The sequence below is a fragment of the Myodes glareolus genome, chromosome 24 (genome assembly GCF_982192425.1).
Source record: "Myodes glareolus chromosome 24, mMyoGla1.1, whole genome shotgun sequence".
Taxonomy (NCBI): Eukaryota; Metazoa; Chordata; class Mammalia; order Rodentia; family Cricetidae; genus Myodes; species Myodes glareolus.
Window position 1 is genome coordinate 8,442,016 of NC_142049.1, and position 25,090 is coordinate 8,467,105.

The 25,090-nt window shown below is 40.0% G+C and overlaps 1 protein-coding gene across 19 annotated transcripts in view; it reads left to right on the forward strand.

The window, feature by feature from the left end:
* Positions 1–25,090, forward strand: part of Dlg2 (discs large MAGUK scaffold protein 2) — a 1,777,227-nt gene that overhangs the window by 939,077 nt on the left and 813,060 nt on the right. The window contains exon 1 of one of the 19 annotated variants that reach the window (XM_085683021.2): positions 7,296–7,665. The exons of 17 other annotated variants lie outside the window; for them this stretch is intronic. In XM_085683021.2, the coding sequence (XP_085539147.1) occupies positions 7,588–7,665 (78 nt within the window). In that variant the 5' untranslated portion in view covers positions 7,296–7,587. Of the gene's footprint in view, positions 1–7,295; positions 7,666–25,090 lie in introns of those variants that run through there. One more of the 19 variants, XM_048435192.3, reaches the window with a different exon arrangement.

The following is a 25,090-nucleotide window of genomic DNA, read 5'->3' on the forward strand; positions in this document are numbered from 1 at the left end:
AAAACAATGGTATGATCGCAGTAGCTCACAGCTCAATGTAATTGATTAAGAATTGCATAATGATGACTTCGGATATCTTAGAATATATGGTATGAAATAGCTTGTATTGCAATGAATTTTATATTCCTTTATTATAAGCAAGATATGCATGCTTATTAAGCATTAAAACTTTTTGTGTAGGCTAAGCTCATAACGGTTTTGGGGCTGGGTTAGAGTCAGGCTACCGTGCTGTATTTGCACTTATACATAGTGAGTGTTGTTACTGTGAGCTCTTGTGTTAGCTGTGGGATCCCTAGAGTACAAAGGGCGCTGGGGTCAAAAAGATGACTCCTGCTGCTCTTGCAAGTCAGATACTTGACCTTAGCTTTCCTTAAAGACTGAAATAGACGACTCTGGATAAAACTTTAGAGAAATAGGAAAGATTCTTTTGAGTAAAAGTGATTCTAAAAAATTTCATTTGCCAGCCCCAGAACACCGCAAGGAAGCCATGTTTTTGTTGTGTGTTTAAAGAAATTAAATAAATTCATTATATGATAATAATAATAATAATAATAATAATAATAATAATAATAATAATAATCTTATTTGTGCAGAGAGAGGCTGCCAGGTGTAAAGTTAACATGAAGCTACATGTGGACTGTGGACTAGTGAAGTCTCAGGGTATCTGTAAGGCAGATGTTCACTATTTTCCCAGTGCAACAGCTGTGTTACTGAACATCTTTGGAAACTTCAAGAAGACTAGCCTCAAGTAGAGCTCCAAATGAGAGTGTGTGGGCTTGCAGAAATGACCTGAAAGGATGAGAATGGCAGGAACGGACCCTAAGACAGTAAGAAAACAAAAACAAAGAACAGCAAAGTGTATTTTAAATTAAAATCCCCCCAAAATATAACACAGTATCAAGCTTAAAGGAGAAGTAGAGTATCTAAAATAAATACATATACTATTTTCTTAAGAATAAGTACAGTTACTAGGATTGGGAGCATCCTTATTATTCCAGTGCTAAAGAAGTAAAGAGAGGAAGTTTATGAATTAAAGGACTGCCTCAATTATATAGCAAGTTCAAATCCAAACTGGGCTACAGAGCTTGGCCTACCAAACACTACCTGAAACAAAAACTAAACAACAAAAATCAACCCCAAAGTATCGCTTTTTAAAAGGCCCAATTTAGGTGATTAATTCAAGGTTAAAAAAGGTACAAAATAGAAACTAAAATTAGACAGCATATGAAACCCAAGTATTACTGCAGTATATGATGCAGAAGAAAATGGAAGTTATAGGAAGCCATTGGACAGGATGGAAGAGTATGAGGTTTGGATAAAGGCAATGATAAAAATGAGAGAGAAGATATTTTAAGAAGACCAATAACTGAGACTTTTAAAAAATTAGTTGGGAGTTTGGTGAATGGCTCAAGATGGGCTGACACTTGTACAAGTGTGAAGACCTGAGGATCTGAGTTCTTAGCCCCAGTTCCCACATAAATGCATAGCAAATATGGTGGTCAGTGTGTAATTCCGGTACTCAGGAGTGACACGGAGACTGGGCCTTCTCTGCAACAAGCTAGCTACTAGACTAGCCAAATGAGCTAGCTCAAGTTCAAGTGAGACACCCTGTCTCAGTACAGGGAGTGAAAAATGGTTAAAGAAGATACTCATTGCCTAACTCTGGCCTCCATGTGCATATATATCTGCACACACTGAGCCCACCCAAATACATGAGAATGAACATACATACATGCTCACCACACACAAATACCCCTACAGAAAAATCTGATTAAAGAAAAATCGTGAGTTCAAAATGAAATATTTTGAAGAATAGAAATGTTGGATGAATTAGAAAAGGATATTTCTTGGAGCACCGTAGTTGGACTGATAGCCTTGCATCATAAAAATTAATGCTGTGAGACTTTGTGACATAGCATGTTCAGAATGCTAAGGAAAATTGACGGTAAGTTTGGCAGTCACTACCTATACTATTATTCAAGCATAAGGTGAATATAGACGGTGTAGGGAAATGCTAAAAAAATCTGTGTTTAATTATCATAGAAATTCATTTCCAAAAAACTATTAAATATAAACATCGATAAGAAAAAAATTATTATAAATAGAAGGATGGAAATGGTAAAATAAAGGGAAAATCAATAGCTTTTGAGGTGATTGTGAGGAAAGTTTGTTAGTAAAAGTTTCTTGCTGGAGACATCGAAGCATGAAGGGCTGATCTGATAGTGGACAAAGCTACAATGTCAACATAGATTAAAACCTCTCACGACAATAACACAGGAAGCTGGGCTGCAATAGAAGCGCTCAGCTGCTCAGTGAATGGACTATTGAGATCACATGTTTTAGTATTTACTAATAAACATAGCAAATGTGATATTGGTATCAAAAAACAGATCAGTATAAAAGGACCCTAATTACATAACACACATATGATCTAGACATGTGACTTTGGGCTAGGACATGGTAGTGAGGACAGGAACAACATTTTTAAATATCAAAGGAATAAATAAATCTGGCTGTGAATATAGAGGAAACATAGATTCTTACTTTTTGCTTAGTTGAAAAACGAACGTGAACATAATTTTGAAAAGCTCAAGTTTGCGTTATCTAGGAGAAAACAATATGTTTTCAGATTTGGAAGAAAAAAATATTTTTAAATACAAAAATATACAGACATTTAAAAAGCATAAATGAGTTTCTGTACATTGAAATATGTATGAAGGCTTTGGTTGGTAAAGTGTGAAGTAAATTAAAGAACGAGAGCAAATATAAAGACTGATACATACAGCAGACTAATGGTCAGAATACTAAAAACTTCCATAAGCCAATAGGAATGTAAGTCTGTTTTAAAGTGAACAAAGACTGAGCAGAAGGAAGCTTGAATGGCCTATAGACATGTAAAGGTTCTAAATTTCACCAGGAAGTATAGATATACATCAAGAATGAACATCCTGGGTCGGATCCCCTACTACACACCTATACATACACAGCACACCATAGCAAGACTACAAATAGACACATGTAATGGACCATACCTGGTTAGGCTGTCATCTAAAATACATGACACATAAAATAATAATGAAAATATGAGAGCGCATGTTAGTGAGCTAAAATGAAAGTTGAACAGAGTCGGTAACCACCAGCTTTTTTGAAACCTCTAGAAAACCCTATGTACCTAAAGAGACGGTGGAGAAATGCGTATAGAGAATTAGCTATAGATGAAGTAGAATGCAGTTGGGTGAGGAGACTGGCCCATATTTAGAATGCATTTCTGCAAAAATATATTGAAAAAATGATGGCAAAATGTAAAAATATTTTAAATCTATAAAGTTGATTGGTGGAAATTATAATTATATATTAGCATGCCGTTATCAAATATTTAAAACAAAAGACAGATGAGAGAGTAACACATCACAGAAATAGTTGAGAGCAGATAAATGAACTTTAGTTCACTTATCATCAGTCAGTGGAATTATCTGAATAACCCAAATTTTTTCACACGTGTCCGTAACTGATTGCGTCTTTGGTACAGAGATGCTTCTGTGCCTGGGTGAATTGGTTCGAACTGACATTGGGGTCATGTAACTACATACTGACCATCGCTTCTATTGATGACTTAAAAATGAAAAAGTCTTGGACCCTTCATTTATTTTTAAAAATTTACATCAGTATTAATTACTGTGTTTTTACTGCTAGTTTTTGTTACTAGTTTTATGTCATATAGAAACTGAAAAATACCTATTTTCTCCTGAAGTCTCCATGGCATGAATTCAAATCTAAGAGAGCCTCATTCTACATTGAAACTTATTTCTTTGTATGTCCCCAACTGCATCTTGCTTCATGAGAGGAGCAGTTACAATGTATTTCTTTAGCAGTCTCTAGCATTTGGCCTGTAGTTATTGTATGAGTTATGTGTATCTCAACACATTTTCCTGGCACAGAGTCATTCACCTTCGTAATCACACAGGTGATAATGTGTAATGATTCTCATAACTTTTGCATTATTTGTCTCATAGTAAAAAGGTAGGTAGATCAAAATATCCTCCTCTTCCTTCTACTCCATCCAGACAAAACTTATATCAAGATATTGTCATTTCTGTGAGTAGAAAGTAAATATGTTTATCATCTTTTATTTGCAAAGTTTATAATGTATATTTTATATTTGTTCTTACTAATTAGCTGACGTCAAATGCTAGCCATAGGCTACCATTTACTTCTAAGAACTGTGCATAACACCAAATAAAAATATGTGTAGGAGTTTCCCTTTTTCATTTGTTCCGGTGCTCTTGAAGATGCATTCTCTCAGGGTTAAAAGTGTATCTAAGTAGATACTGATATATATGGATTAGTTTCTTATTCTGCTTTTAAACTAATTCTTTAGTGTCTAGATAACAATTTTTAAATGTCACTGATATGCCAAGCAGAAAATTGTAGGTGTGGAATACCTAATGATTTGATTTAAGCATTCCATTGACCTTGGGTGTTCATTCTGAGGAATCGCACAGGTATATGTGTGTGTATAGAGATATGTTGAGGTATGAACCCAACACTGCTTGAGAATTTTCAAGTTGCCCCTCAAACGCCGCTGTACTAGGAGGCTTCTGCCAGGCGAAAGGTATTAGTGGTGAGATTTCGAAGGCAAGGGTCTGTCCAGGTGGTAATCATATGCAGATGGAAAGTGTCAGAACTATCTTTCTTTCTACGGCTACAGTGCGGCAACTTATTTATCTCAATCAGCAGAGCAATGGTTAGAGACAATTAGGATTAACTGTAGGCAGCTGCTGTGCTGTTTGTGTGAGACGCATGTGCTCCAGGAGAGCCCAGGGAAGATGGTTATATAAAAACGGCAGTGAATGTATTCAATTGACAGTATAGTCCTCTTGAAGCTAAAAACTTACAGTATCCTACTGACTTCCAGTCTTCCTAATTTGTCTTCCTACTCTGTCGTAGACACACATAAAGATAAATTTACATCATCTACATTTTGATGAACACGTGTAATGCAAGCATGTACCCTGACAGCTAGTGACTTTCACTATATTTACATTGTGTCCCTCCAACTGTCTACTTAAAGAACACTAATTACTGTTAAGTTTTTCAGCTAAATCTAAGGTGGTAGGCAGCATTTTATTTTCCCGAAGGATCCCATTCTGGAAAAGTGAGTACAGCCTTCAAATCAAATGTGTGGAGAAGGTTATTAGGGGCAGCAGAACAGCAAAATCAGTAAATAAAATGGGCAAATACCTAGGATCTTGTCCTACTCCTGTTTCCATGATTTAAGAAAATTCAAATGTATAGGAAAAATGCAAAAAAAAAAGGTTGTGCAATCTGGTCCTCCCCTCAAAATAAGTAAAGAGCCCTTGTTTCACTTTAAGGCATCTATCGGGGGCTTGACATTTAGCAGCTTCCCTAACTCTCCATTATCTGATTCCATCTTAAAATGCTACAAAAGGATATTTTAATTTTATAAATTAATTTAAGGTGGCTATCCTCCACCTAGCCTTCAATATCCTGTGCTTTTTTTTTTTTCTCTTACTAAATACAATTTTAACTACAACATGGCTTGAAGGAGCTTATGTGTAGAAATAATGGATCCCTTTACACTGGGTGAGCTGTGGTCCTGTGGGGAAGCTCTTTGAAACTTAAGCAGGTGCTATCATGCATTTATTTGTTGACTCTCTGTGGCACTTTTCCCTCCAAGGTGTACAGGGTGTAACGTGGACAACTCTACACTGGGCTTGCCTAAGAGTGTCAAAAGGAAATGAAAGGAAACTAGTGCCTGTAGAAACTGAGCACACAGAGCCAAAGAAACAGCTCTTGGCAAAACCCAACCCTGGGTAGCAGGTAGGCATGCTGAAGAAGGTTGAAGGAGTCAGGCTACCCTGAGGGGCCCAGAGTTGGCTTTTTAAGGATACTGAATTATTTCGCCACAGCAATGGAGTTCTATTAAAACTCTCACATAAAGACCCACAATTAGATTCAAAGCACAGAACATGGCCTTAAGAACCATCTACCCAGTTTATTTAATGTATACATGAGCCAGAGAGAACAAATAGTTAGAAACAAAATCAAAGGTCAGAAACACAATCATGCATTCATTTCTTCAATAACTGTGTGGAGTATGTTCTAGGCATCCAGTCCCCCGGGATGTTAATGACAACCCATACTGCCTAGTTCTGCCTCATGTTGCCTCAAAGGTGTCCAACATTTAACAGTATACCATTTCAGTTGACAGCAATCCCAGCCCCTTTGAGGGACAGACCTCAGCCACCTCACACAGATCTACTCCTGACAGTGTCTTTGTTGAGAAAAGGGAATTCTCTCCCAAGTGTTTGCAGTTCTGCTAGCTGTCTTTGATTCATACGTGCTTGTAGCGCCGGTCTTCCAGGTCAGCTAGAAAAGGCCTGATAGATGGGGAGACGTCTATGTGTCTGTGTGTTACCCTTCAGTACAATTGGCAGCTAGTTTAAGGAATATCTTTCACTGGGGAAACACTGTCTCTGAAAATTGACTTTACCCGAAAAGTGCCTGGCCTGATAGCTGAAACTCTAATCAGATAACCGAAGTTGGAAACCTTTCCTGTAGGAGTCAAATTGGAAATTTCTTCAGAGAAACGGTGTTCAGGAGCTGCCATATGAATCAGCCTTTCCCCAGGTGATAGCACAGAGGCGAATTGTCCCTTTAAAACAGGATGTCACTGCAAGAGGAGCTGGGGGGGGGGGGCTAGCTTCAAGGCAGCATTAAGTTACTTCCCATATGCCAGTTCCCATACTAAAAATACTTAAAACTAATGACTTGGAGACTAAGGACCTTCACTGAGGCATTTGGAATGACACGTCAGTCTAATAACTTTGCCCTTTGTCTTGGGCCAGTCTCCTAAGAAGTAAACTTCCTCTATTGCAAGCTGTGGACAAGGATGTAACTTTCCTTGGACCAGAGTAGTTGAAAATGGGGACGCAAAGAAGGCGTTTTCTAGTCATCTTAGTGGTCATCTTGGATAGCCTGATTGGGATTTGGGCTTTAGGGACACCTGTTTGTTCCTCCACGGGCCCGAGCCATAGTGCTCCGCCTCTCCCTCGTGCCCAGCCACTCTGGCATTGTTGATACACCTGTGAGACTGTGAACGTCTCTAGGTGGTCGCTGCCGCCAGCACGTATTGTCAAAACAGAGGGAAGTCAAACAGCCAAGCGAGGCGTGCAGTTGAAGTGAGAGCCGGAGGTGTGCTGCCTCTGTGGAGTTATCCGCGGCTTCCCTTCTTTCTCACACACATGGAGTTTGGAGCCGAGGAACCGCAGCCCGACACTTAGCCAAGTGGACGTGTGTGAGCCGGCTCTTGAAGGCTGCTCCGCCGCCTCTCCTGGACCTCCTGCTGGCGGGATGTAAATATACCTGCAGACCGGCCAAACAGGATTGCCTCCCCGCAACACCAACCCCTCCCTCCTCCCACCCTCTCCCTGGCTAACCAGCATGAGAGGATCGGAGAAAGCAACAGCCCGCAAGTGACAGCTCCAGCCGGATTCCGCTCGGCTCAACCTCCGTGGGAAGTTGATTGTGCAGGGGCTTTCATTGTGAACCTCCGTTGGCATCGCTATGTTTGCCTCGATCTGGTATGCCAAGAAGCTGGGTCGCAGGTTCGTGCACAATGCCAGGAAGGCGAAATCAGAGAAGGTATGAAATAAGTGGGGAGGAAGATCGCCTTACGGATGTGCCAAGCGCCTGCTCTGGGCTCTTGGTCTGAATACAGACGCAGTAACCTTTATTCGCTGGTTGTGAGAACCTGCCTCACACTGGGAATGTGGTCTATGCCACTCAGGAAGGGGCAACTCTTAGAGCCTAATCCGGGAGGGAGGGGGAACATTCAGGGTTGATCAGGATCCCTGGCTATTCCAAGTGTTTGCCGAAAGCCGGATTGATAGGGTCTCCACAGAGTCAAGGATTCCCTGGCATTGCATCGGATTCTAGCAGGGGAGCAGCTGCGGTCTGTGCTTGTTGAGGGGAGCTCAGTAGTAAACTTGTTGCTATACTGCATTATTTTTATTACTGTGATCTTTGGTTCTGTGGGAGCATTATAAACACCCGTGTCTTTCTCTAGTACATGCGTTCTAGCCTGTGTCCTGGGAGACTTACAGTAACACACACCAGACCTCACAGGACTGCTTGATATTGTTCCCACTGAGCAGAGATCTTCAGTACAAAAGTGTTTACAATGAGCATGGATTCTATGTTCAACGGGCTCCCGGTCTCCGTTTAGAGAATGGCTTTGTAGCTCTTGGATTTTGCAGAATGAGTTTCCAGATAATCTCTAGACAGATTGACCCTCCCCCTCCCAGTTTTGTTTCTTTAAGAAATTAAGATGGCCTGTACAGTCCCAAGGTACATCACAAACCTGAACATGACGGAATATACTGGTTTGCATCTTTGATTTTTCCAGTGCTTTCTGAGGCTCTAGTCAAAAACTGCCACATCTTGGAAATCAGTAGCCCATTTGGTAGGTGCTGGGGAAACTTCCAGCAAACCTAACAGAATCTTGTGAAACCCACATTGTCTATACTACTCTGAGGATGCTATTTTTAGCCCAGATCCCTTCTACCTTTCATACATTCCTGAGACTGACTCCGGATGGCTCTCTGGGTCTGTGGTACTGTTCTTCCTCTCAACTAAAACGATGCCATGGCTATAACATTCTGTTTGTTCTGTCAGAGAAGGGTGTTGATAAAACACAAGAACCCAAGATAGGATTACAATGTAAAAGGAACAATGTCTTTTCTCTTTAGGGCTGTAGCCTTTAACGGTGTCAGGATCTAAATGCTGTCTCATGATAGCCAGCTTGTTTGGTGGAGAAGGGGGTAGGAAGGTTTGGGATAACATAGGTCCCTTCCACATTTTTATGTCATAAACTGCAGACTTACCATGTTCCAGGATATTTGGTTGGGGGTTTTGTTTATGTGCTTCTCAAGTAATTTTTAAGGAAAGAGACTTATGGAAAATAAAAAGACCTACTTAGAATTCTATTAGAACACATTCTTTTTTTTAAAAAAGTGTTTTTCCCCCTATAAAAATTATAGGCTATATGAATAACAAGACTCTGAAAGGCACTGGGGGATAATGCCTTCTGGTCAATTAGTATGCAAAGAAAAGTTGACTCTTCCAATGCCATGTAATTCAGGTTCTGACCTGGATGTGGGGACTGGCAGCTGCGTGTGAAGGACTCGAAAGACTGTTAATCTAACAAAGTGACTGGGGCTCAGCTTTGCTCAGTGTATGACAAGGGGCCTCCCAATGTCCTCTTCGTTTCCAGACTGGATAATGTCTAGAATAGGCAAGAAGAAATTGGGAGTGAGGCTAAAGGATTTTCATTCCTTATCTCACTCTGAGGGCAAGATGCGTTCACGCCAGGAAATCAGCACCAACTGAAGTTCTGCTGTCAGACTGGTAAAGACCAAACCAGAGCAGATCCACACTAGTGCCCTAGGTGAGCCAACAGAGCTAGGAGAAGTTAATTTCGAACACTAGGTGCTGACTTCTCCTAGAGTTTGTATTTTTGGAGTTCCTGGAATAAATGAAAAGATAGGCTTCCTAGAAAAATGTAGCCATTTCGTCAATGCCCGGTGATTGGCAATAGTTTATTGTGCACGCTGTAACAAATGACTTCCTTAAACAAATGCTGATAAATTAGTATTTTGGGCCAAGAGCTCAGTAGCACACCTTGAGAAGGGAGTTGACAGTGCCACAGGCTGCAGCAGCTGAGGAGGGTGATGTTTTACTATCCTTTGTGAAGTTTGCCTCCTCCCCCTATAACCAGCCAATCCACACTAACCCTAGTCCTTCCAGCCTATTTTATCATGCAGATTTGAACTTGATAGTATTTTTTCTCAAGGTGAGGATTGATTGTAGAGTTTTCTGGGAATGTAAAAGCCTAAATGGCATCCTAAAGACACAGTATGCCTTGATTTCTGGTTGTTTAGCCTATTGCTTGACCTTAGCTAAAGACTAGTACAATACACAAGAATTGGATAATGCTATCTTATCAATAACCTCTGTCTGCACACTACCCATCAAGCTGTTTCCTATGTGAGATTTAGTTTGACCTTCATGTCCTCTAGGATATGCTATTTTTCTAAAATTCTTGAGGATAGATTGGCTAGCCCAAGGTCACAGGAGCAGTAGTAGCTATCAGTGCTGGGATTTGAACTCAGATCATCCTAAGCTATTTCTAAACTATATCTCTGGATCTCTTGCACTCTCTACCACTCTCATAGCTATCTAAGGTCTCCCAGTGTGGTCTTGTCCAGATCAGTTAAGCATTGCTGCTGATCGTGGCCTTCTCTTTTGTATTGGAACTTCCAAAGTCATGAAGTTTCCAGAATCAAAGTGTGTGACTGTTGCAACTCAACTGCCATGCTTCAGATAAAGTGATACCTACATCATCTGAAATAGAGAAGTGCCTGTTCTATTAATGATTTTTCACTTTGTGCCCTCTGGCTGGACAAATGCAGCAAGGTGTTTCTTGGCAGCTATTATTCTCAATACATAGCTTGTAATGGTCAAATCTTAGTAACCTAAACATTGACGTTTGTACTCATCGATCTTCCTTACAGAATTCAAAGATGTCTTTCATAAAGAAGGGCTTCAATTTTAGTCAATTACAACTGTGCTTCTCTTTAGGAGTGAGTCAAAGATGCTAGCTAATTCACATTGCTATTTTCTTCTGAAAATGAAAGCCAAGGACTCTTTGTTATTTTTTGATTGTAAAGATGGTTGCGCAGACCAGTAAATTCTTGAATGAAATTACCCTAAAAGTGGTAATGTGCTCTCAGGCAGCGTGGTCACAGCACAGCATCGCCATTCAAGTAATTATCCCCCCTCGTCTAGATCCTTGGTAATTAGTTGGGAAGCTGGTGTTTCTCTTTTATGAATGTTGTGACCTTTCACCTTAGGTCTCTTAATTTCGACCATTTCCAGATTGCTTTACTCTAAACTGCTAGATGATATATCAAAGATACATTGAAAATGCAATTTCAGGTCACACAAAAAATGCCAAAGTACTTAAAGTTGTGAACCTTCGTCAATTGTTTTTATATTCATTTTTATGTTTTTCTTACTACTTTGAGGGAAAAATTGAAAAGTGCTTGCATGTGCACTTAGAGGAGACTAGTATCAACATTCTTCAGCCACTAAAGGTAACCATGGTAACCATGGATAAACAGAGCAGTGTATGATAACCTCCTAGAAATATAACAGTCTGAGCTCACTCTTCCTGACATTAGGCCATATTTACCCTTGCAAACTTTCCCAAAAGTTAGAAAGAAATCCCTTTCTTCTTTTCTAAATGCAGCACATTAATTCAGTCTAAACTGAAGCAAAGGACAACCTAGTGACGAGCCTGTCAGCAGTGTGGCCAAAATGAAAGCATTATGACCTTGGTGATCCTGGCAGAATATAGAGAGCACTGAACTTAAATGGAGACTTAGCAGAAGGCATCCTCTAGTCTTGTTCTTTGGCATCCAGCCTGAAGCCAGACATTTGGCTTAGACAACCTCAGTGTTCTTATCTGTCAAATGGATCTGTCACCTCTATTTTTTTAAGTATGCGGAAAATAGATGATTTCAGAATAAAAGCAGAATCCTTTTCTGTCTACCATCATGTCTTGCTCCCCTTCTCTGAGCACCTACATTGAGAATCCTAACCTCTAAGCAAATTCTCAATTGCCCTATCCTTTCCACTAGATTTGGAGATTTGGCTGAACCTGTTCAACTAGCTATTTGACCACATCCTTGCTCTAAGCTTTATTAGCTCTAAACCCCGGAAGGGATAGCATCTTTAATGGGAAACTCTATGGCATCACAAGCTCAGAAGGGATTGCCCATCATTCCCCACAACATTGCTTGTAATCACCTTCATGCTTCTCTAACTCTCATCAGATTATTTGAAAGGGGGGTATTTTCAGTCTTTTTTACCTGATTTGCAGAGCCCAAAAGAATGTTCACCTAGAACTGTCTTTCATCGTGTACTTCTTAGATTCTAAATTGTCCACACTTGGAAGAAGAACCATTATTTATTACCCAGTGACCAAAAGGAGAACAAATAGACCTGAGATGGTACCAGTAGGATGCAGCTTCATCTCAGAGCTGTTAAAACGTGCAAAGGGCTCCCTTTAGATTGAAGGGGGTATGGCACAGCGCTGAAGGGAGGCATGCGTTTGCTGTAAGGATGAAACAAGTCAGTAAAAGTAAACTGCCGAAAGGCAGCGCCTGCCATCCACTTGCTTTCATTTCTTGGACAATAATAATGGTAGTTTGCTTAGGGAAGTGTAATAGTCGATGCTAAAACCTATCATACATAATTTTTTGGACAGATAGAACTCATTTGGCATTGTGGATCCTTCCCTGTATTTAGCAAGGTAAATAAAGAAGTAAAATGAAGATGAATGCTATAATAGTGATATATAAAAAGCCAAACTCATAATAGAGCCTTGTAGATTGGAGAAGAGAAATCATAAACAGACTTTCAGACTCTCTATTCTCTCTCTCTCTCCCTCCCTCCCTTTCTCTCTCTCTCTCTGTACATAACATAATAAAACAATGGCCAGTGCCTAAAGACTTTGTGCTGTAGAATTTAATTAGGTAGGCAATCCTGTGTAGACCCATATACTCTAAATTAAAAGTGTGTATTGCATGTGCTCTACGTAGAGGCGAGGTGTGTATCCAACAACCTAGATGGCAGCTTTGTTTCCCTATAAAAATGCATTTTGAAAAGTGATTTCTAAATGCATTACCTGAATTTAGCTTAGGCATTAGAAGATATGCCCAGATGCAGATGATCTATAAGTCCTCCGTGCATCACAGATTCTCCCCTGCCCATTCTTGTCTGATGCTAGATACAAGAGTGGTCTGACCTGGAGAGAGAAGGGGACAGCTGTCCTCTCTCAGGCCTGTGTTCTGGAGCCTTTAGAGCCTCTGATCCCCAGTCATGAGCAATAAACAGTGTGACTCAGCACCAAGCTTGTGTCAGCCAAGCTGTGGAGACCAGAAAGACAGGTGTTCGTCCGTGCTGAGTGAAGCCCTGCAGGTCGCTCTGCCACCTCACTGAAAGTCTAGCGGCTGTACCTGCTCTAAGGCCCTCCACTGCTGCTAACCCTAGCATTCATAAGGCATAGCTCTTACCAGATCAGGAAGGGAAGACAGGAGGAAAGAAAGAGGGCAGAACCTGTCAGAGGGCTAGAGAGCAGGTCACAAACTCCCGAAGAATGCTTCATAATGGGTTAATGCCTCTTGATCAGCTACACAAGCACCAGAAGGTGTTCTTTACAGTCCTTTCTTTTATCCCGCCCTCATTTCTGTTTCCTGAGTTGATTTTTATCATCAGATGAAGAAGCTGAAGTATAAAGTGTTAGGAGGCAGGACCAGATCCTAATTGATAGAGGTGGCTCTCAATGTCATATGGTACTGACTATAGAGCCTGTGACCACAGCCACATATTTTGATGTTCTGCCCTCCATCTTCCTTGGGGTAGTCAGGTTGCTATGTAGTCTCTAAATGTCAGCTGATTTCTTACTACAGGTTGTTCAGAGACCAGATCGCCAGATAGACTCACTTGAGTCTGGTTGATAACACTTGGTCTGCAGAAATGTTGATTTGCCCCTTTTTGCTTTAGAGAGGTCTTCCTGTGCAATGTGGTGCTACATTAAGGGATGAAGATGAAAGAAACTCCTTATCCAGTACGACTACCTACCCATAATGCTTTGTAAAAATAAAAGACACTCCACTTCCTGTTTGTAAATATACTGCATGTATGAGTTTACTAGAGAAACCTTCTAATTTTAAATAAAGCCTTGTTGCACCCACTAATTTGGTCTGAGCTACATAATTTCATATCCTGAAATTAATTGCTAAACCTTGAATTACTTTGTCATGTTTGTACCTTTTGTCCAGGGCACCTAACACCTAACATCCTGAGTGAACTGTACGTGAACCAGGGGTTACTATGCCTGGATGTTGACTGGTTGTGTCCTCTACTGCCTATACCTCCTTGGCTAATCTGTCTTGGCTTGAGTTCTTCCTCTGCATCTAGGTTTCTTCACACCTTGACAGTCTTAGATTTGTATTTAGTGTAAAACTACAGGATCCTCAATGGAAGGCTTTGCACTCATTTGCCCTTGTAAGCCTGTCACCCAGCACAAAGTCTCGTGTTAGAAAAAGCAGGTCAAATGAATGTGTGCAGAAAGCCTGGAACTCCCTTAGCTATTCATTTAAAGTCTGTAATGAGACTATACCTATCTTCAAAGGGAGAGCACAATGAGAGACCCTGAACTTTTTTCTTTCTTGCTGTCTCTTTTCTTTGATGATGGAGAATAAGAGGCAGCTGGCAGTCTTATGTCTGAAGGATCAGATCTCTTTGTTTCTCACTCCTCTTCAGGCCACTGACACCAGAATTGGAAGGACAGTAGCTAGTAGATCAGAATCCTTCTCTATTACTAGCAATGCTATGTCAAACTTAACCATTTTCAATAGTTTTGTTGCATGTGTCTGAAGACACAGGCTTATAGGTGAGCATGAAATCTTCTGCTTTTTCTTTCTACTCTCCAAACCTGTAAGTTCTAATTATTGAGAAAATTCCTATCCCACTAACTATAGGCTGAATTATGTCCCTTGTACATTCATATTTCAAAGTCCTAGTTCCCAGTGACTGTATTTGAAAATAGGCCTTTTTGGAAATAATCACTGTCAAATTATCTTACAATGGCAGGGCACCCATCTGCAGAATTGGTTACTTTCTAAGAAGAGGAAGAGAGAATCATATTCCTTCCTCTGACCTCTGGTACTCACTCTCATTCTTGCTCACTAGTTCAATGTAAACCCAGAAAAGACTCCAAACGAGGACTGGAAGACCACAAGAACCTAAACATTGCTGGAACTCTGACATTGGACTTTCTGATCTTCAAAACAATGCAGACTCAATTTCCATTGTTTAAGTTACTGAATCTACAATACTCTGTTTTGGCGGCACAAGATATCTGAACTACAGTCTCCTACTGTCATGGCCATATAGGGTGATATTCAGTAAGGAGTGGATGGCTGGTGCTAAACTTGGATATCGTCATAAAGTACAGGTGGGTAGCTAGTTGAGGATTGCTTTGGATCCAGCGTGTGTAAGTTCTGGAACTCACACGACCTCAACAGGGTCAGTATCCCGTGATCTTTTGAAGAAACAAGGTAGGGCTATTAAAAACAAGATAATAAGGGGAAAAAGAGGGCAGAGTTTGTGAGGGACATGGGCGGCTGCCTTCAAGACAATCAATTTCTTGCTTTGTATATTCTCTTGTCAAACTCACAGAGTAAAAATGAATGTTAACTCTTCATCCAGCAATCGTTACGCTTTTTAAAAAGCACTCATTGAATCTTGCTTTTCCTTCCCTTCCCTACTTGTTACTATACAGCTCTGTTAGTAAGCTTCCTATCTGTCTTTGTTTCTTTCCTCTTCTTGGGACAAAATACCTTGATGAAACCAACTTTAGGGACAAAGGGCTTATTTCTCCTCACAGTTCAAGGGTGCAGTCCCTCATAGTGGGGAAGTCTGAGTGGCAGGAGCTTGAAGAAACTAGTCACCTCACAACCACAATCAGAAACAAAGGTGAAGAAGGTCTCTGCTTCATGGGTCCCTTCCCCTACTTACAAAACGCAGGATACCAGGCAGGAATAGTGTCACCCAAAGTGAGTGCACATTCAGGCATGCCCAGAAACCCATTCATACATGTTCTAATTTCTTTAAAGTTGATAACAGTAACTACATCACAATCTATGTGAGAGCATACTTAAAAAACAGTCCACTGAAATGAGGAAAACCTTAATGGGCTTACTTTCTCAAAAGTTTCATTGATGGTCACTAGCATCCATTGTTTTGGGGCTTAGCACCATAAAGCAGATCAGCATGGAAGAAGGTATCGTCAAGAAAAGATGCTCACTGCACCGTGGCCAGGAATGGGAAGAGACAAAGACGGAAATGGGGCATAACAACCAAACACATCCTTCAAAGGCAGCCCTCCACTAATCTACTTCCGCCCACTAGTCCCCAACTCCTACAGTTTCAACAGCTGCCCCTTAGTACATTCAGCAGATGAAATCCATCCACAGATTCGTCCATTGGTGGAATGGTACCCCTCAGGATCCAGGCACTTCCTTAAACCGCCATGAGTGAGCATTGCTGTGCCAGGGACTAAGCCTTCAACCATGAGCTTTTGGGTGACACCTCTCATCCGAGCCATAGCAAAGCCACTCTGAAGTGTAAAGGGAACGAGTGATTCATAATTGAGTGTGGATGAAGAGCGATTTTGACTTTGCACTAGGGTTTGTGGAGGAGTGGAGAGACTGAAAGTGGTCAGAAGCAGGAGGTCAAATCATGGAGATGGCTCCTTTTCAGCCTTGTAAAGGTGTCTCATTTGGCTGGAGAGAAATCTGTGATTTCTTAGCATGGGAAGAAGGGGAATGAATGCTCTATGGTCCAAAATGGGTGTCTGGTCCTGTAATCTGGGAGTTGAGGGAATGATGCTTGAGAAGGTGTAAGAAAAGGTTTTTTTTTCTTGCTCCATGTTGGAGAACTTTTTTAATTTAAGATTTACTTTTCTTTGTTTTCTGAGTTTATGGTAGAGGTCATTTGTCACTTTAATTGCCTCCTGCCCTTAACCCATTTTTTTTAAATTCCTTTTTTTTTTACTTACTCAAAAACAATAGAGCAATTAAAGACTTTAGACCCATATACAAATCTGACCTTCCTGCTACCTGACCCTAGGCACACTAATTATTGGTGCTCTCCTGTGCTACAAACAATAACAATTATTCTTATATTGGCTTTTTCTCTAACTTAAACATGCACGTAAATATCAGACCTAGTGTAAAAACCTTAACGTCCCCACCCACCTTCTTTCCTTTCTATTTCCATACTCAACTGAGTTCCTTGAAGTGAGGAAGGTAGATTTTGGTGACTTATTCATTAATGACGCCCTTTTTCTCTACTACACCCCTGGGATTCATAATAGACTTGCTTTCCCATCCTGGTTTTATAGAATGAAGAGGTGTGTAATTAGATCCCTGTTACTAAAAGGAGGAAAATGAGAAGAACACCTTTCTTTAAAAAGTGAATTTGTTACTATACTGTGGGGAAGTTAAACCCTTCCAAATAGATATATATTTTTAGATTGTTACAGACTGCCAAACATTCCCTTGTCCTTGCTAATCTTTCCAAGTACATAAGATCATGTTTGAAAGAGTAATTCTCTATATTTTAAGAGTGTTGAATGAAAGTTCATCACTTCACGTCTTAAGGGAAATGGTACATTCTGGATGACTCGATTGCCATGGAGAGATGGGCTAACAACTGCTTTGCAGCCTTACTTCAGTCTTACAAAAAACAGAAGCGTTTCATAGGCTTTCAGAACTAGAAAGGATCTCTGAGTCATAGGTGATGACCGCATCATGAATGAAAACTTCTGAAGCGGGCTATGGGTTGCCACTGTGGCGTGACCTCACATCTTCTGACTCAGGTGGTCTTCACAGTCATCTCATGTGCTGAGTAGCATCATGTCTTCATTTTCTCCTTGAAGCACAGAAAGGTCAGTTAGTGAGTCGAAAGACACACAGCTAGAATACTCTAAAGCAAGATGGAGGAAGGGCAATCTAGACCCAGGTTCACATTCTCAACCATGGCCACATGTTGCCTCTCAGAGAATATGGAATTGAGGAATTCTGCTGTCGAGGTATTTCTTGCCACATTTGGGGCAGTTACATCCGCATACTCTCGACTCCAGGCTCTATCTGTGTTTGCTTTGAAAACACTACTCTACAGTCTCAGGTAAGGAACAAATGAGCAATTGTCAGGCTTTTAAAATAGTACCACTGTTTGTAAGCAATTTTTTGATGGTGATATTGATAATCTATGGTGATATTTTCTGTAAAAACATTACCCATATTCACCATGACTTCAGAGCTTGGTTGTAATAAAAAAAAATCATACAACAGGGTGTCATTTGTAGAAAACTTCCACACCAGTGGTTGCATTAATTGCTACTTTGGCTGTTCCTGCTGTGAACTGAATGGAGTCACTACAGATCTATTTCTTAGAAATAACTGTCTTTAAATTACCTCTGCTCTAGGATACATAGTTTTGAGATTTTTTTTTCTTTGGCGGCAAATATCTTCACTAATCTGTTTCCTTTTTCCATTTCCATCCTATCACTAATCCATTTCGTTGTTATAACTGGTTTAATGTCTTCATATTCAGTCTATAAAGAATAAGGGATGTTACAGGAATTTTTTTCTTTGCCTCCCACTCTCTCAGCGTGTAACATTTTGTTAACTCCCCAAGTGTAACGTTATGAACATCATGTTTAATTCAAATGCTATCCATTATTTTATAAAAGTTGGGTTTTCTTCATTCCTAACTCTGAAATTCCAAGAGTTTGTATGAGACATAAAAAATAATTTCTTTTTGTTTCAGTCTTTTTGCGTGAGAATGCTTCAAGAAAAGCATCATAGCAGAGCACCTGGTGAGGTGACCATGTTGGCAACTGTGAGCTACACTGTTAAGCCTTTTAGAAAACACATTTAAATACATTTCAGATTAATTCATACCTTTTGTATCCTAGTTTCTTATACTTTACCCATGTAAGTGCCTCGAGCAATTTCACAGTCATGTTGTATTTTTTTCCCCAGTGATTCAAGACTGACTCCAGGAAACTAAAATTAAAGCACATGAGTTATCCATGGCCTTTAAGCCAATTAATATTCAACAAATGCTCATTTCCCCTCAGCAGTGAATGTAGCCTTCACATTTCTATTAATAATACTGGGCAGGAACTTAAAGGGTGCGCAGAAGTGAGGGAGCCATGCTCTATGCTGGATCAGTAAGTACAAAGTGGAGATAAGTACGTGATCCCAGCAACCCCCTGACAATCTCGGCGCCATTTTAGTGGTATAAGCAAGTGGCGCTTTCCTTCCCTTTCCTTAGGCCTTGCCCAGATAGCTTGCAGTTTCTGCTGAACGGACATTCTTGAACTAGGGGATGAACCAAGCCACCTGGTATCCGACTGATTTTAAAGCTTTGTTTTCCAACATTAGAATGAAACATACCTGACTTTATTCTGTTCTTGCGTCGCCCATGGGGACAGCCATCCATAGTGTCCTTCTCAAAAACACACATGTCTCAAATGGAAGAAAGTTGTTGGTTTTAGTACTTCTGTTAAAAATGAGGAAGGAAAATGGAAGATGTAAGACTATAGTTTCTAGTGTTAGACTTCCTAGATTCGAACTAGCAACACTGCTGTCCAGTGCTGTATGAGAATTGTCTCAAGGAGTAATTAGAGGAGTCAAATTTGTGTGTGTGTGTGTGTGTGTATACACGATCAACATTGTCTAAATGTTCATAAAGAAGAAAATAGTTTGACAAGCCCTTTAAGGAAAACATTTTGGAGATTAAATGTAATTCCTCACTTTTTCTCAAATGACAAATGAAGTTTCCAATGCTCTGACTCTTAAGTTTGATTTTTAGTACCACTTTGAGCAAGTTCATAATCACAAGCTCTCTGGCATCAGAAAACGTGGATGAACACGTTTTCGTTCAAGGTTTCGTTTAAGGTTTCGTTTAAGGTTCGGTTACCTTAGCTTTCCTGACCAATACTTTTGAAAGACGATTTAAACATATTTCTACCCAGAGGCATGAGTCGTTGACTTGAGAAACCTTCCTTTCAAGCACATCTGTCTTAATATCGCCCCAAGAGCCCATCCTCTGAGGAGGTGGAGCGTAGCTGTCTAATTAGCATAATGGATTTCTGTCTTTCTTAGGCAGGAGCTCTGCTTTAGGAAAGAAACTGGTACCCATTACCGCTAACAGTGGTTTTGCCTGTTTTACTGTGCTCTCTCTTAGAGCAACAAATGGATGGAGAAAATTCAAAGCTGTCAGAAGACAGATTGCTTTGCCATTTCTGATGAACGTTTCATATTTTTGAATGTGTATTGTAGTTTTTCCTTATCATATCAATTTATCTTGTCTTATCACTGGCTATGCCAATAGCATGTCTTTCTTAAACAGAACCACTGGACATTCATATCAGGTAAATTGAAGAAACAACCTCAACAGTCCATAAATTTCATCATTTGCTGAGGGCCTCACAGTGCTTGGCAAGAGAAGGGTAATGGTGACATGTGCAGTGAGACCGCAAGGAGCGCACTGGGTAAGACAGGCTGTGTTCAGGGTGCTGTGCTTATAGACAAAAGATACACTTAGTTGCTAAAAGGAAAGACTGCAAACTGGCTACTGTAACACTTTCGGAAAGGAAATATCCTCTGGGATTGTATACAACCTCATTCTTAGCTTGTGAAGTAGGTCACTTGGGCTAGTCAACAGATGAAGTCAGTTGACAGGGAACTTACTTTTTAACCCTTCTATTACAGTAGATATGCCAAGGAGGGTATAGACATGACTGAGTTTCATCTGAAATATTAAATATCTTAGTGTTCAAAGTGTGACAAAGATACAAATTCACAGTCAAATGCTGATGCAATAATTTTATCATATTAAAATATATGCATAACATGTCATTAAATATAGTTTCATTGTTTTGCAACTGTCACTACCATACCTTTCTAGAATTTTTATCACTTCAAGTTGAAACTTTGTACCTGCTCAAAAATTAATTTTAATGTAGAAACACTTAGCATTTTCAATTTGAGCTTGACATAAAACATGCTGATTAGTTTATAAGAATAATTCCATTTATCGGTACAGTTATCCTAAGAGCGTCTTAAAATGCTTAAAAATCTTTGAGTTTCTGTTCCTTCTTTAATAAGATTTCATAGCACATGGAATGAAAATTTTAGGCATTTTTATTGCAAGTAATACACTTTACCCAATACCTTTGGCTTTACTAAGATTAATAATTAAATATTTACTTGCGAAATAAATAAAATATGCCACATGATCACTGAAAATGGATACTCCATTTACATAAATGTTTTACAGGGTGTTACAATGTAACTAGTAAAGTAATTATGACAGTTTAGGTTTCAGTTAATTAAACTCTTCTTTAGCACTTAACTTAATGTTATAAACTAAAGCAACCTTGACAGTGATAAATAACTGGCATGATTGTCTAGTTGTACCAACCAAGGATAAAAGATAAAACTGAACAAATAGCAAGTGTGTCTATTTATAAAGGTAAAATATTGTTTTCCAACTATCTTCTATTGCAAATTTGATTGCCAAATTGAAATAATAATTAAGTTTTCATTAAGAAAAAGACATTTTTGTCAACTACACAATTAGTCTACCCAAAATTTCTCTGTATGTCTCTTTCTCTATTCCTTCTCTCTCTCTCTCTCTCTCTCTCTCTCTCTCTCTCTCTCTCTCTCTGTGTGTGTGTGTGTGTGTGTGTGTGTGTGTGCGTGTGTGTGTGTATGAATGTGGGTGCTTGCATACCTTACCATACATGTAGAAGTCCCCTCCAGTCTCTTGTTTCCTCCATTGCACATAACAGAGACTCTAGAAATGTTCCACCTCTGTCCCTCATCTCACTCTAGTTGCTGGGACCATAGATCTGGGATCTGGACTGATCCTCAGGCTTGGGCAGCAAGTATTGGTACACACTAAGCCATCTTTCCTGCCCGTTCAAAACATCCATAATGAGAATTGGCATAATTGCCATAGCAATCTGATAAGCAACTTTCTGAGTCTTGTCATTATGCCCAGAAATGAAGTGGAATTTTGGAACATCATAATTCAGTGCGAAGAGCCCAGGTAATACTAGAGCTGGGAGCAAGTATGCTAATGTCAAATAACAGCAACGATCTTAACAATCGGAGCAACTTATTCTTATAGGTAAAATATAGCCAATATTTTTGTGCAGATGAAACTGAGGTCCTCAACTATTTGACTTTCCTTAGTCAGCATTTGTCTTTATTAGGTTAACTCTGTCAGAGCTTAGAATTCTAGTTCCTTCACTGGAAAGTATGTATGAAAAGTGTGAAAACATGCCAGAGAAGCTAAGTCTGCTTTTAGTCTCCAGGACTGGGAAAAACACTGAGATGTGCCCGAGGAAGCATCACTGTTTATAGCCTGAAAGCCCTGAACGTTGTTTTGCCTTTGACTAACTAGAAACCAGACTTCCCCAAGCATTGGGTTCTAGATTTCTTTCTATTTTTTCTCTGATCTGTAAGACATTTATGGTAGAAGTCAATCCCTAGCATAAGAGTGCTCTAGACAACCGACTCCAAATGTCAATGTATTTATTGATTCCTTCAAAGAAACAGCAATGAAAACTCTTAATATATCCATAACACATTCTTAATTTTATACAATTTAAATTATATATAAGTACAAACACTCACAGAGATTTTATCAGTTTCCCATCCCAGATTTGAAATGCTGAGGCAGGTAAGGTATACGTCTGTAATACATGACTATAAAATATCACAATTCAAATGAAGTCATTACCTCTCTGTTAGAACAGAGGGCCTGTGACTTCAGTGGGATTTCCAGACATGAAGAGAAGTCAGGAGAATAGGGTGAGGACAGGAGAGACCTCGGAAAAGGGTCAGTGCCCGGGAAGAGGGTAACAGGATAAGAAGGGGTTTGGCGAGCTGTAGAGATGATACACATGTCCTGGCATGAGGGATTATTTCAAGAGATGCACAGATTTTAAATTTTACCCCTTAATGGAGCAACAGGAGGCTGATAGGAGCCTGAACAAATCATACCTGCGAGAACGTGGAAAGAGATTTGGGAGCTCAGCTCGGACCAGTAGGTAAAAGGTTTTAGTTGCTATCTAAATATTTTGAATTTTTGAATTTTATTTGATGAATGTTGGAGGACCAGGAAGTGAGTGTGTGTTGGGGAGGAGGGTATCATATTTACAATTTTGAAACCTTTTATTCTAGTTGAAAATTGCAATGTATTAGAACTACGAAGAGCTGAGTAGAGGCGAGGAAACTTTGCGGTCTCCTTCAAGGCTGGTATTGGTACAAATACCCTGAGTTCTTTTTGACGACAGATTTCAGAGTCCCACCCAGTTTCTTTCCAAATTTGTTGAGTGTAGTATGAGAATGAGAATTTTTATTTCTTAGGAAGTTTCAAATTACTGCTGCTGCTGTTCACACATCCTATTTTGAGAAAAAGACAGACAGACACAATGGTACAGGAATGTAACATGTGGTTCCAAAGACTATGGGAAAATACAGTAACCTAGTTCAGGTAGTAAAATTTCATAGTTCTAGAGGCGAGAATTCCAAGATAATAGTGCTAGAAAATCCAGTAACTGGTGTGGTGAGGCCTCCCGTCTCACAGGCAGCTGTAACCAAGGTAACTATACAGAAGAAGGGAAAAGGGATGCTGCGTTTTGATCCTAAACATCTCCCAAAGACTCCACCTCCTAAGTCCACTACATTAGAGTTTAGGCGTGAACACAGGAATTCTGGGAAGGCCCTCTTTTTGCCTCTCACTGGGACTACTAGCCTTGGTCTCTGTTGACAAAGTGAGACCAAAGAAGTAAGTGTATTTACTTTTTAAGGCCTCATTGCTCTGCTGGGATTTTGCGTGGATGATCTGTCTCTCCCTTGGGTGCTTGATGATGTTTGAGGGTGGTCCATGAGTGAAAATAAATTAGTTGTTCCCTAACAGTCTAAATAGATAAAACTGGCCCTTGGCACATCCTATGCGAGACGAAACCTCTGGGTTTCCCTAATTCAGAAGATCTTGTTGTTTTCTATTCAGTCAGAGAAGACAGAAACTGGCTGCCTAAGGTGACAGTTGCTAACACAAGGTTTGCTACAACAGAGCTTTGTATCTTTCCTGTGCTTTCCAGTGTGGTCTGGTCAAAGGGAAACAAACCTACGTGCCTTTCAGAAGTGTTGTTCTTCGGTTATTTCAAAGGCAATGTCTAAACTAAGGCAGTTCATCTGATCACTTTCTATGCCTGGTTTTCTTGTGTGCGATGCCGCGCTTGGGTCTATCTGTAAGCCGAACGTGATCTCTCTGATCGCCTCTCCTTGTGACCAAGGCTTTTTTGTTCTTTGGTCCTCTTGTTGCTCCAGTAAAACAGACTTCATCTGCTGAGTGTAGGAAGGGGGGCTTTAATGGACATAATTAGCACTGTGGTGGTTACCTTGGGTTGAAAAGGAGTTGTTGATTCTTCTGTAATGTGAGGGCATTACCAGATTGAGCCATGCACGCTGTGTGTAATAATCAAGGTGGTTTGGGGAAGAATTCTGTGCTCTTAATTAGAAATGAGATGAGGTAGCCTTCTATCAGCAGGAGACTCAGGACACAGTCCTGAAATCACAGTGAGTGTAATGGAATGACCTCACATCTGAGACAGTACTGTCACTCATGGGCACAAAGCCCTTCCCTGGAACCTATGCTGGGGCATGGTGGGGATTTCAAAGCAAAGTCCTAAGTAATTTATTATGTACTTTGAAAGAATAGGTTTTTTCTCTCTCTCCCCCTTTGTCTTTTCTTTTCCTTCTCTTCTCTTCTCTTCTCCTCTCCTCTCCTCTCCTCTCCTCTCCTCTCCTCTCCTCTCCTCTCCTCTCCTCTCCTCTCCTCTCCTCCTCCTCCTCCTCCTCCTCCTCCTCTTCTTCTTCTTCTTTTTCTTCTTCTTCCTCTTCTCTCTCTCTCTCTTTCTCTCTTTCCTCTGTTCTCTGTGTGGTATTCATGTTAAGTAGTGGAGAGATATGATAATGATTTGTTTGCATATTATTTTAGAATATTTGTGTCTTTCAAATATTGTCCTCCGATTGGAAGGGCTGTTGGGCATTGTTTTATATGAGACAGTGTATTCAGGATGGCCTAAGTGATTGCACAGAATAAATTTAATATACTTTTGTAAGCACTTGGTGTGGTTGTCTAATATTTCAGCTCATAAATGTTTATGAAGATAAAATACTATTGCATTAGTGTAATTTCTCCCAGGTATAGAGATAGATATTGAGCAGATATTATTGAATGCAAATAGTATTTAGAAAGCATGTACAAAACTTGGAGTGCATTTTAATTTCAAAGTAAGAGCAGATTTGAGTTAATCGAGCACCAGGGATCTTACATGAGCAACTAA